The sequence below is a fragment of the Elephas maximus genome, chromosome 8 (genome assembly GCF_024166365.1).
Source record: "Elephas maximus indicus isolate mEleMax1 chromosome 8, mEleMax1 primary haplotype, whole genome shotgun sequence".
NCBI lineage: Eukaryota > Metazoa > Chordata > Mammalia > Proboscidea > Elephantidae > Elephas > Elephas maximus.
Window position 1 is genome coordinate 62,469,869 of NC_064826.1, and position 12,819 is coordinate 62,482,687.

Below are 12,819 nucleotides of genomic sequence, written 5' to 3' on the forward strand. Positions count from 1 at the left end.
TTGAGTAGACATTTCTCCAAAGAAGATATGTGAATGGCTAATGAGATGCCTTCATCATTAGTCATTAAAAACCAAAAAACCAAACCCATTGCCGTCAAACGGACTCTGACTCATAGCGACTCTATAGGATAGAGTAGAACTGCCCTTTAGGGTTTCCAAGGTTGTAAATCCTTATGCAAGCAGACTGCCACATCTATCTCCCAAAACATTAGTCATTAGGGGAATGCAAATCAAAATACAATGACCTATCCCTTCAGATACTACAATGACTATAGTCAAAAAGTCAGACAACAATGGTGTCTTAAAATCTTGTGAGCGGGCATCTAAGATACTTCAGTGGTTTCACCCCATCTGGAGCAAGGGAGAATGAAGAAAACCAAAGACACAACAGAAAGATTCGTCCAAAGGACTAGTGGACCACAACTACCACAGCCTCCACCAGGCTGAGTCCAGCACAACTTGATGGTGCCTGGCTACCACCTCAGTGGTTTCACCCCATCTGGAGCAAGGGAGAATGAAGAAAACCAAAGACACAACAGAAAGATTAGTCCAAAGGACTAATGGACCACAACTACCACAGCCTCCACCAGGCTGAGTCCAGCACAACCAGATGGTGTCTGGCTACCACCACTGACTGCTCTGACAGGGATCACAATAGGTGGTCCTGGACACAGCTGGAGAAAAAGGTAGAACAAAATTCTAACTCACAAAGACCAGATTTACTGGTCTGACAGAGACTGCAGAAACCCCAAGAGTGTGCCCCCTGGACACATTTTTAGCTCAGTAATGAAGTCACTCCTGAGGTTCAACCTTCAGCCAAAGATGAGACAGGCCCACAAAAAAAAAAAGAGAGAGACGAAAGGGGCACACCAACCCAAGGGCAAGGACTAGAAGGCAGGAGGGTGCAGGAAAGATGGTAATAGGGAACCCAAGATAAAAAGGGAGAGTGTTGACATGTTGTGGGACTGGTAGCCAATGTCACAAAACAATATGTGTACTAACTGTCTAATGAGAAGCCAGTCTGTTCTGTAAACCTTCATCTAGAGTACAAGAAAAGAGTCAGACAACCCCCAAAACTATGGCCCCCAGACGCTGTGTTAATCCAGAACTGAAATCATTCCCAAAGCCCACTTTTCAGACAAAGATTAGACAGGCTTATGAAACAAAAAATAACACATGTGAGGAATGTGCTTCTTAGTTCAATCAAATATACGAGACCAAATGGGGAGCTCCTGACCTAAAATAGGACAAGAAGGCAGGAAGGAACAGGGACTGGACGAGTGGACACAGGAAACCTGGGGTGGAATGGGGGAGCATTGCTATCACATTATGGGGATTGCAACCAATGTCACAAAACGATTATGTATATAAATTTTTGAATGAGAAATTAGCTTGAGTTGTAAGCTTTCATTTAAAGCACAATAAAAACAAACAAAAAAAGTCAGACAATAACAAGTGTTGATGAGGATATGAAGACACAGAAACCCTCATACATTGTTGGTGGGAATGTAAAAAGGTGCAGCCACTTTAGGAAAGTTTGGCAGTTACCATACAGCTCAGCAACTCCACTTCTGGGTGTCTACCCAAGAGAGAGGAAAACGTATGTCTACCCAAAAACGTGTATATAAATGTTTATAGCAGCATTAGTCATACTAGCCAAAAAGTGGAAACGACCTAAATGTTCACCAACTGATGAATGGAGAAACAAAATGTGGTACATTCAGGCAATGGAATATTATTCAGGAATAATGCATGCAGGAACCTTGAAAACATTATACTAAGTAAAAAAAGCCAATCACAAAAGATTACATATTGTACGATTTCATTTATATGAAATGTCCATAATAGGCAAATTCATAGAGACAGAAAGCAGACTAATGGTTTCCGGGGGTTTGACGGAGGGAGCAGCAGGGAAGTGATTGCCAATAGGTTTCTTTTGGGGGTGATGAAAATGCTCTTAAAGTAGACTGTGGTGATAGCTGCACGACTCTGGAAATATACTAAAAACCATTGAATTGTGCACCGAAAAGGGTGAATTTTATGGTACATAAATTATATCCTGGCGTTGCCACGAGTCAGAATCGACTTGATGGCAACTAACCACAAAAATTACATCTCAAAAAATCTACTTTAAAAAATTGTAATCCCCACCCCCATAACTCCATTATCCTGCTCTACTTTTCCTTTTTTTTTCCATAGCACTTTCATCTTTCTTACATACTATACAATTTAAAGGGGTAGGGGTGGGGGCAGCCTCTGCCCTACAGAAGAGGTAGATACAAATAACTGACTCTAATATTGGTGAGGAGGCTTTACAGTATTTTTCATGCAGCGATACCATATTAAGCCTCTTTGCCTCATCTGCAAAATGGCAATAATACTACTTAATTTATAGGGTTGCTGTAAGAACTAAATGCAATAATATTTTCCTTGTGCAATACCCCAGAAAGCGTGGGCACCTGTGGCAGAGGCTGCTAGTTACTGACATCCACTCTCCCCAGCTTCCTGACTATCAAACCCAGATCTTGTTAAGGATGGGAATGGGCCCAGCTGAAACACTACAGACAGAGGTGGCCATGTGACACAAGTAGGGCCAATGATACGTAATTGGAAACTCTTTTGTGTGGTTTCTGAGAAAGCCTCTGAAAAGGGGTCAGATTTGGCTCGTTCTCAAGGCACCTATCTATGAATGGCGCCCCCTGGAGTTGTCAGTGTTGTGATCCTGCCTTGGCCCTTGATTAGCTTGGCTGTTGGCCTTTCTTTTCTTCCTATCTGGAAAGTTGGAGCTCCAGAGGCATCTTTCCACCCACATGATAGAGGGTGGGGGGTCACAGGGAGACAGCAATGGACCCGCAAAGTTCGTAGTCCTCCTTCGAGTTATCCAGACCCTAAGAGGGCCTAAGGGGTCAGAGTGGCAGCTCAAAAGAGCCTAGGTCCCAGTGAACACCAGGGGCCTGAGGCATTAGCCTTGAACTGCCTACCCCCAAACTTCATATTTTATAAGGGAAAAACAAAACTTCTCATTTGTTTAGGCCACAGTTTTTTTAGGTTTCTGATACAGCTGAACGTGTTTCCTAACTTATACGGAATTAATATTTAGAACATTGAATTAATACTTTTCGAAACCAAAGCCAACATTATGGTATTACCTGGTATGTAGGTGAAGACATTCTACAACCAACAGCTAATTCCTATTTCCTGAGAAAACTAAAAATTATCCACCATTATGAGTTTCCGAAGGCCCTGGACAACTTGGGGCAGTCTGCTAGAACAGCCCTACATGTTTCTTCGTAAAACATGACTAGGAAAACCCAAAAGCAAAACTAAATCTTTCTGACAATCTACTCTGCAGAAACTTTATAAGACAATATTTGTTTTTCTCTTCCAAAAAGATAATTTCTTTATTCTCACCTCTGCGGACAGATGCATCTGCGAATGGGCCAGATGCATTTGTACTGCTGTGTTCTGGGGTGCTGTCATCTGAAATTTGTATCACATAGACACCTGGTCGTTCACCAGTCTTCGATTGAGGATTCCTAGGAGTTTGTTTTGGCCTTCCTGAAGGTGAGGGTGTGTCATGCTGATCAGATTTGGGCTGGGAACTTTCATGATCTGCTGCTTTCCGAATCAGATATAGGTGATCTCCAGAACTAAAGTCTATTGGTTCACTGACCTCTAAGTTCATCTTCCTGGGGAGGTAGGGAAGGAAAGAATTGTTATTTATGTCTTTATGATCATACTGCTACAATCTTAGAATCTTCATAACGATTAGATATTTTTTTTTCTTAATTTTAACTGCCTTTGCTCTGTATTTATTGAGTCAGTGCCTAATAGGTATTTGTTGAGTGAATGACCAATAAATATTTGTAAGATGAGGCCTGTGGAGTAAAATACTTTGCAGTTTGTTATGAAATTAGTATTACTACAAATTCATGTAACGAGGAGTTAATAAGTCCCCTCTTATGTGGAAAGCATGGAGCTTCCGTTGTCATCTCCACCCTCAAACAGCTCACAGTTTAGAAGAGAAGATAAACAAGCAATGATATAAAAATTGACAAGAGCAAGGCCAGAGATAATGGAAGGTGCTATGATATCCTGTAACAAAATCTGAGGGAAGATGCTGGGAGTGGGTGAGATTGTTGAAAGCTTCCAGAAGAGAGTGAGGTTTAAGCTAAGGCTGGAAGATAAGTAGGAATTAACCAAGTGAAGAGGTGGGGAAAGATTATCCCAGGCAGAGGAACCAGCCTAGACCAAGACTGGAGAAAGCAGAGAGTACAGTTTTCAAAAACTGACGGAAGTTCATGTGGCCAGAGCAGAAAGCTTGAAGGGGAGAGTAGAAAGAGGTTAGCCAGAGGGGTAGTGGGGGCAGGTTACTGAGGGACTAGCAAGAGAAATTAAGGAGCCAGGACTTTATCCTGGAGGTCATGGGTGTGGCAGGCAGAACAATGGCCTCCCAAAGATGTCCACATACTAATCCCTGGAACCTGTGAATATGTTACCTTACATGGCAAAAACCCAGTGCTGGTGAGAAAGGGGCTTGCAAATGTGATAAAGTTAAGGATCTTGAGATGGTGAGATTATCCTGGATTACCCAGGTGGGCCCAAGATAATCACAAGGATCCTTATGATCAGGCTTATAAAAGGGAAGCAGAAGGGTCAGAGTCAGAAAAGGAGACATGATGACAGAAGCAGAGGCCGGAAGGATGCAATCGCTGGCTTTGAAGATGGAGGAAAGGACCATGAGCCAAGGAATGCAGGAAGCCTCTAAAAGCAGGAAAAGGAAATAAAACAATTCTCCTTTAGAGCCTCTAGAAAGGAGACCTTGATTTTAGCACAGTGAGGCTGATCTTGGATTTCTGGCTACACTAAAATAATACGTTTGTGTTGTTTTAAGGCAATAAGTTTGTGGTAATTTGTTACAGCAGCAATAAAAACTAATACGATGAGGAACCTAAAATTCTCCAGCAGGGGAGGGTAAGGATGTAACTAGAAAGGTCACTCTGGGTACAGTGTACAGGATGAGTCAGAGTAAGCAAAAGCAGAAGCAAGGTGACCAGAAATCCAGAGAAGGGATGATGGTGCACATGGCCATCGTGATTTGCAGGCAGAACACAGCTGTTAGAAAACCCGTAATAAAGTAACCCAAAATGACAAAGGAATAGGCCCCCATTAACCTCATGGAGAAAATGGAGACTCAGGCAAACCCTGTTACTGGCCTTCTGTCCCACAAAGACAGCCATGGAGGAGTTTGAGAAAGAGATTGCTGAGACAGCAGAGGCTTGGACAAACTTATGGTCAACTGGAATGAGGTATGAAAAAAAAAAGGTCTGAACAGCATACCAAGCTCTTGGGGAAGCTGATTAAGTTTTGTAAAGGTGTCTCTTCTCCTCAAGTTAATCGCTAAATTTCATAAAATGCTTTGAGATTTTTTTTTCCTAGTACTTGAAAATGTGACTCTAAATTCATCAAAAGGTGTAAATGTGTGAGAATAATCAAGAAAAAACGGAAGGAGGATTATGGGAGGAGGGTGGTAGTGATTTAACAGAAATCAAAATATCATGAAGCCATGTAATTAAAGGTGTGGTACTAGCATGGCAATTGATAAATAGATTAATGGAATGGAAGGGACCCAAGAAACAGACTCAAAGTATATATGGGAATTGAATATCTGATAAAGGTGGCATTTCAAATTATTGTTCCATGGTGTTGGAACAATTAGCTATACATTTGGCAAACAAAATAAAGTTTAGTAGCTAATTCACATGCTATGCAAAAATAGATTCCAGATGAATTAAAGATATTATCATAAATAAGAATACCCATAGATATTCTATTAAAAATTATAAAAGGATATTTGTGCAAGCCTTTGTAAGAATACCACAAAAGAAATACTTGACAGATTTGAGGTACAGAAACATTTTAAATGCCATCATGAAAAGAATACCAATAAATTTGAAATGCAAAATTGAAAAAAATATGTGTAATATTTACTATACTGTAAAAAGAACTTTTACAAATTTATAAGAAAAAGATGGGCAACCAAAGAGAAGATGAGAAAAGGTCACAAATAGTCAATTCATAGGGAAACTTAAATGGTCAATAAACTTAGAAGATACCTCACAACAAAACAGAACTGCAAATAAAAACTACAGTGAAATATCTTTTTGCATAAAAGACTGGCAAAAATTAAAACGATAATTCTTAGAATTGCAAAGGTGTGAAGAAATGGATAACCCAGGGCCACATTATGGCTTGTATGGGCCCTAGTCATATTTGCCTCCTTGGGTCCAATCCTCCATAAAACAATATTAAAAATGTGTTTTATGCTTGACTGCTAACTTAAAGGTTGGAGGTTCAAACCCACCCAGCAGTGCCATGGAAGAAAGGCCTGGCAATCTAGTCCCATAAATATTATAGCCCTGAAAACCCTATGGAGCAGTTCTACTCTGTAAACATGAGGTCGCCATGAGGTAGAATTGACTCGATGGCAATGGGTTTGGTTTTGGACATTTTTAGGAATTTACTTCATAAAAATACTCACACAAGTAGGCAAAGGTATATATATATAATGAAATTCACTGTATCATTGTTTGTAGTTGCAAAAACTTTAAAACAGTCTAAATATTCACCAGCAGGAGACTGGTTTACATTAATGTTGGCACAGGAAAAAGCAGATCTACCTGAATTAATGTGGAAGTTCTCCATAACACACTTTTGAATGAAAAAGTCAGATGAGAGAATAATATTCAGTAAAGTCCCACTAATAATTTACAAGCACACATTTCCAGAGACTGGAAAGATACACTACAAACTGTTAATACGGTTATATCTAGCACAGCAGAGTTGAGGAACCCTATAACTCACACCCCGAATTGTATGAATTTTTACAATGAGTATGTATTATTTATGTAACAAAAAAAGATATTTACATTATGAAGAGTAAAAGAAATATTTCTCTTTCTGATGAAGTCTGGAGCTCCTCTGAGAAAGGCAGGCTTCACACCAAGCTGAGAAGCATATGAAAAGATGCTCAAATAACCAAGTTCAGGTTGGCTCCCTCCTGTCCTACAAATAGAAAGGGGGAAGGCAGCAAGATTTTCAAAGCATTCAAAACAAAGGCAACTGAATTTCTTTTATGAAACTACATGTGCCTGGTGTCTGAATTACAAAACGAGGTTTTCACCTGGTGCGAAAAAAGCTTCCCTCACTCATAGGTCAGTGGTCATCCAGGATGAGCAGGCACTGGGTACGGGAAGCAAAAGTTCTGAGCAACAGTTAGAGGAGCAACAGTTGGAGAGTGGAGTGGGCCAGGAACCCCGCCCCCTCCTGCCTAGGAGAGGAGCGTGGAGGCGAATCCACCCTGCTGAGCCTCATATAATGGTCAAATGGCCTCTAATGCACTCTGTGCTGAGCCAGAGTTCCCTCCTGAGCCTACCCCTGAATCTCCAAGATCAATTCCCAGTCAAGTGTGAAAGCTGTCCTGAAGCCTTAGCAAGAGGCTGCCAGAGAACGTGATGCCCTCCCCACCATGACATCACTTTCTTCCAAGCAGGAGGAGGATGTTTATGAAACTAGGGGAGCCCACCAGGAATTCTCACACAATTATTTCAAATAAGTAAGACTTGTTTATAATAAAATAGTTATTGGCTTTTGGGGTAGATGATGATGTTGGTGCCTCCCATGGTAAAGGGAAATGTAGATTTGCTGGCTGCAGGCCCATGAGGAGGCTTAGAGTCCCAATTCAGGCTGCTTGGTGAGAAAAGTCAGATGACTAGAAAGAAAGCAGCCAGAATGAGATCCTCTTCCCTGGATTTCTAGTCAGGGAGGGTAATGGGAACAGAAACTTGTTCTGAGTGGAAATTGTTGCTGAGAAAAGGTATGTTCTCTCTTTAAAGCTAGCCCCTTGTACAGTTTGTGTGTCTGCTTTTCATTTTTTTAATCTTAAAAGTTTTAATTAATGAACCACACAATACCTAAATCATGCAAATTAAACTACATGTGGACACTGATGATCCCTGGGGAACTCAGATTTATTCCTTTCCCTTAGTTTGAATTTTAAGACCTTGGGAAGTATTTATGTCTGTATTCACAGCTTACACACACACACACACACGCACGCACGCACGCAATACCAGCAGAATTTTCTGGAACATTCCCAGAGATACCAGATTGTTTCTATGTGCTCCAATTGAACTCTTGCCCTGGGTGCAGATACCCTTGATTGCTGTCTGATTTCCCATTGGTGGACACCTCCTAAATAAACTTTCTCTCTTTCTGACTTGGAGTACATTTCACTGGCTTGACTGCTCTAGGGCATGGACCCTAATCAGGCAACAGTAAAAAAGGCAGATCTTTGGAAAGACTGATAACATTGAAATATGCCTGGTGAAAATTATCAAGAAAAAAAGGGGAGAAGGTCCAAATAATATCAAGAATCAAAAAGTTATTTTTAACAGATTCTACAAACATTAATAAATCCTAATATAGTAATTTTATGCCAATATAGGTGAAATGGACAAAGTCCCCAAAATCACAATTTACCAAATCTGACACAGTAAAATAAAGAAAACCCAATATAAAAAAATTAAGTCTGTAATTTAAAACTTTGCTACAAAGAAAACGTCAAGCACAGAGATCTTTACCAATGAAATTCTTCGAAACATTCAAGGAAGAAATAACACCAATCTTATACAAACTCTTCCAAAAAGAAGAGGAAATACATCCTAACTCATTTTATGGGGCCAATCCTGATACTGAAACCTGACAAAGGTATTACAAGAAAGGAAAATTAGAAGCCTACCTCACTCATAAACACGGATGTAAAGATCTTAAAATATTAGTAAATCAAATTCAGCAATGTGTAAATATGACAATACATCATAATCATGCATTGAATTATGTCCCCACAAAAATGTATCACTTTGTCTGGGCCATGATTCCCAGTATTGTGTGATTTTCCTATGTTGTAAATCCTGCCTCTATGATGTTAATGAGGAAGGGTGGGTGGCAGTTGTGTTAGTGAGGCAGGACTCAATCTACAAGATTGGATTGTGTCTTGAGGCAACCTTTTGAGATTTTTAAAAAAGAGAGAAAAGAGCAGAGAGACAGGTGGACTTCAAACCACCAAGAAAGCGGTGCTGGGAGCAGGGTAAGTATTTTGGACCTAGGTACCTGCAAAATGAGGCTCCTAGTCCAGGGGAAGATTGATCAGAAGGCCGACAGAGAGAAAGCCTTCACCTTGAGCTGACACCCTGCCTGAGTTTGGACTTTTAGCCTACTTTACTGTGAGGAAATAAACTTCTCTTTATTAAAGCTATTCACCTGTGGCATTTCTGTTATAGCAGCACTAGATGACTAAGACAATAACCAAGTTGGATGTATTCCAGAAATGGCAATGTCAATTTGTCATTCAGAAATCAGTGTAACTCACACATTAATAAAGAAGAAAAACCATCATGATCATCCCAATAGATACAAAGCATTTGGTAAAATTCTACACTTCCGTGATAAAAACAGGAATAGAAGGAAACTTAACCTGGTAAAGAAAATCTATGTCAGTGTGGTGGTTACCTCTGGGTAAGGGGCAAGAGGGAGATTTTGGGAGTAATGTTTTATTTCTTGGTTTGGCTGGTGGTTACCTGAGTGTATTTCATGATAATTAAGCTGTACACTTATGAGTTAGACATTTTAAGTACCGTATTTTTACTATACCAAACCAACTGCCGAGTTGATTCCGACTCATAGCAACCCTATAGGACAGAGTAGAACTGCCACATAAAGTTTCCAAGGAGCGCCTGGCCGATTTGAGCTGCCAACCTCTTGGTTAGCAGCTGTAGCACTTAAGCACTACGCCACCAGGGTTAGTTAGTTAGTTAGTTAGTTATATATTTATGTATGTATTTATGTATGTATTTATGTATGTATTTATGTATTTATTTATGTATTTATTTATGTATTTATTTATGTATTTATGTATTTATGTATTTATGTATTTATGTATTTATTTATTTATTTATTTATTTATCTATTTATTTATCTATTTATTTATCTATTTATTTATCTATTTATTTATCTATTTATTTATCTATTTATTTATCTATTTATTTATTTATTTATTTTACTATACTCCATCTTTAAAGGTTGTAAAATAAATTTATAAGGGGAAAAAAAGATAGAGTAGTTCTTCCCGATGATCTCAGGAAAGTTGAGGGTGTGACCAGGGGCTATAGGGGCTGACCAGGAGGAGACATAGAGGTCAGCGGAGAAGGGAGAAATCAAGGATATTACCCGATTAGGGTCAGTGCCCTGGAGCAGTTGAGCCAATGAAACATAGCCCAAGTCAGAGTGACAAAGTTTATTAAGGAGATGTTGAAGTAGAGAAAATACATTTTCTGTAGTGTTTTTGCATTAAAATGAGAGAATATATTTTCTAGTTTAGCTCTACAAGCTGTGATTAAAATCTTTAGTCTTTGAAAATGTCAATTATTTGCTCTGGAATCTGTCTCACGATTGTTCCATTGTAGAAAAACAAGGTAATCAAGATTTTTGTTGTTGATTAATCAAGATTTTTGTTGTTGATTAAACCATGCTTCTCTCTGAGGTGACAAAAACAATGAGCGATACCATCAGGATAATTGAGCAAAACCCAGATCCATCCAGTGACCGAAACCAGGATGGCGTCAAGAGGCCTGCGAGACGTCAACAGTAAGTTACTTTGTTATTACATCCCTGGAAAGAAGAATCAACATTCCTGGGAATTTCTAAACCCTGACCGTCTCCCTATAAAACCCTTTTGTAGCCCTCTTGGGGCAGACAGAATCTGGGGGAAACTTTGCCCCCTCTGTCTCTTGAACATGGTGTTCAATAAAGCCCTCTTGCTGTTTACCTCCTCCTGTCTCACTATTGGCTTGCACCAGGCGGCTCGGCTCTAATCCGTAATTTGTGGTAACAACGTATACATCACCGGGGACGCACCAGCAACACAGGCTTTCTCTATGGAATCCCGAAGAGCAATTTTACATTAGAGCTTATATAGAATCTTACAAGGGTTACAAGTGTCTTTGTAGTCCCCTGCCAGACATTTTTTTATTAGGCTAAAGATATACATATCAGATACCTGGGCTCCAACTTTCCTGTGGGGGTTGTGTGCCACAGGTAGTCCGGACAGAACAAAAGGTTATTTGCATCAGTTTAAAACAAAGAACAAAGTCATTAACATTTGGTCAAAACGAAGTTATTAACAGAGGTATGTGAAGGAGGCAGGCAGAGGAAGAACAACATATACGATGACCTTAGTTACTTTTTTAGTTACTTTAAGCTCTCAGTTGCCCGTTTTGAAAAAGGAGAAAACTTGCTGGGGAGTGTTGGGGTCATATTTCCTCTCTTTGAAACTTGGGTGACCACATATATCTATACCAAGTTTCAACTTATTTTTTATAGATCAGTGTTTCAGGTGAAAGGATTGGGCTACCTGCCTGCAACAGGTTTAAGCCATCTATTGGACAGTTCGACTCCGGACAGAGAATGTCATCTCACATATAGGCATAAATTGGAGACAGCAACAGATTAACAGGCCTATAACAGCTAATCTAATTTCACTAATAAATAAGGTTTTTTTTTTAAAAAAAAAAAAAAAAAGGGTTTTAGCCAGGTAAAATCTGGCAGCCAAGAAGTCAGTCAAGAAAAATCAAATCTTTCATGAATCTTGTAACAGGTCTCAGTTATAAATATCAGAATATTTTAACTGTGTCTAAGATTACAAACCCTGACGAGTCAGGACTTGAGGGCCAAGTTGGCATGTAGCCCTCTTCCAGACAGAAATCAATAATGTTTAACAATTCTCTAGTGATATAAAAAAGACCCCCAAATTTTTATCTTTTAACAAGGGTCAGGGGATGTTTATCTCAGGGACAAAGATTCCCTGGGCAAAAGTCTCTCTGGCCCCTAATAGTAGTCTTATCCAAGTTAGTATTGAAAACATTTTTACTTTTTAACCCTAGAAAGCCTTAACTTCAGGCCGCTGATGGGTTGGCCTTTTCACTCCTTTTGTCACTGTAGACCTGGTAGGGCTTGACTTGGGATGACGGATCCACAGTTTGACTCCTGCAATCTTTGGGACTGTGTCATTGCTGAGTGGTGCGATGAAGGGTCCAGTCCACTTAGGCTGTAACGGGAGGTCCTTTTATTTTTGAAGAAGCACCTGGTTTCCAGGCTGGACTGCCCAATGTTACTGGGAAAGAATTTTGGTTAGACAAAGCAAACATTTAGACATTATTATATTAGGAGCTGGGTGGAGGATTGTGGGGAGAGTTGGTTGAGACAATATGGTCTCTCATAAAGTATCTCTAAAGCACTGATTTTAAGTATTCCCCAGGGTGCAATATGGACTCAGAGGAGGGCCTGTAACAGAACATCTATCTGTCTAGGGCACCGTTTACTAAGATGACGTTCTATGGTCTGATTTATTCTTTCAACCTTTTTCACTAGATTGAGGCCTCCGTGTTGTGTGGAGTTTTCACTTTATTCTTAAAGCGGTTGAAACCTGTTGTACCTCTGTTGTACCTCTCTCTAGCCATCTTGGTCTGGCAGGGAAAAGTCTCCACCCATCCAGGAAAAGAATCTACACACACCAGTAAATATTTCATCTGATGTTTAGTTTTGAACACTTGACAAAAGTTAAATTTGATTTCTCTCAAAAGCTCTGTCTGATGTACTGTTAGCCGACTGGAGGTGAGCCACAAATGTCTTTTTTGTTCCAATGCTACAGTCACTGCATGAGGGACAAACAGGATAGTATCAGGTCTCAAAGAAATTAACTCA

At 39.8% G+C, this 12,819-nt stretch overlaps 1 protein-coding gene across 1 annotated transcript in view; it reads right to left on the minus strand.

Moving 5' to 3' along the window:
- Positions 1-3,685, minus strand: part of LOC126081887 (protein lifeguard 1-like) — a 33,666-nt gene extending 29,981 nt beyond the window's left edge. The window contains exon 1 of the mRNA XM_049894057.1: positions 3,412-3,685. Within this exon, the coding sequence (XP_049750014.1) occupies positions 3,412-3,685 (274 nt within the window). The remainder of the gene's footprint in view (positions 1-3,411) is intronic.
- Between the last annotated feature and the right edge of the window lie 9,134 nt (positions 3,686-12,819).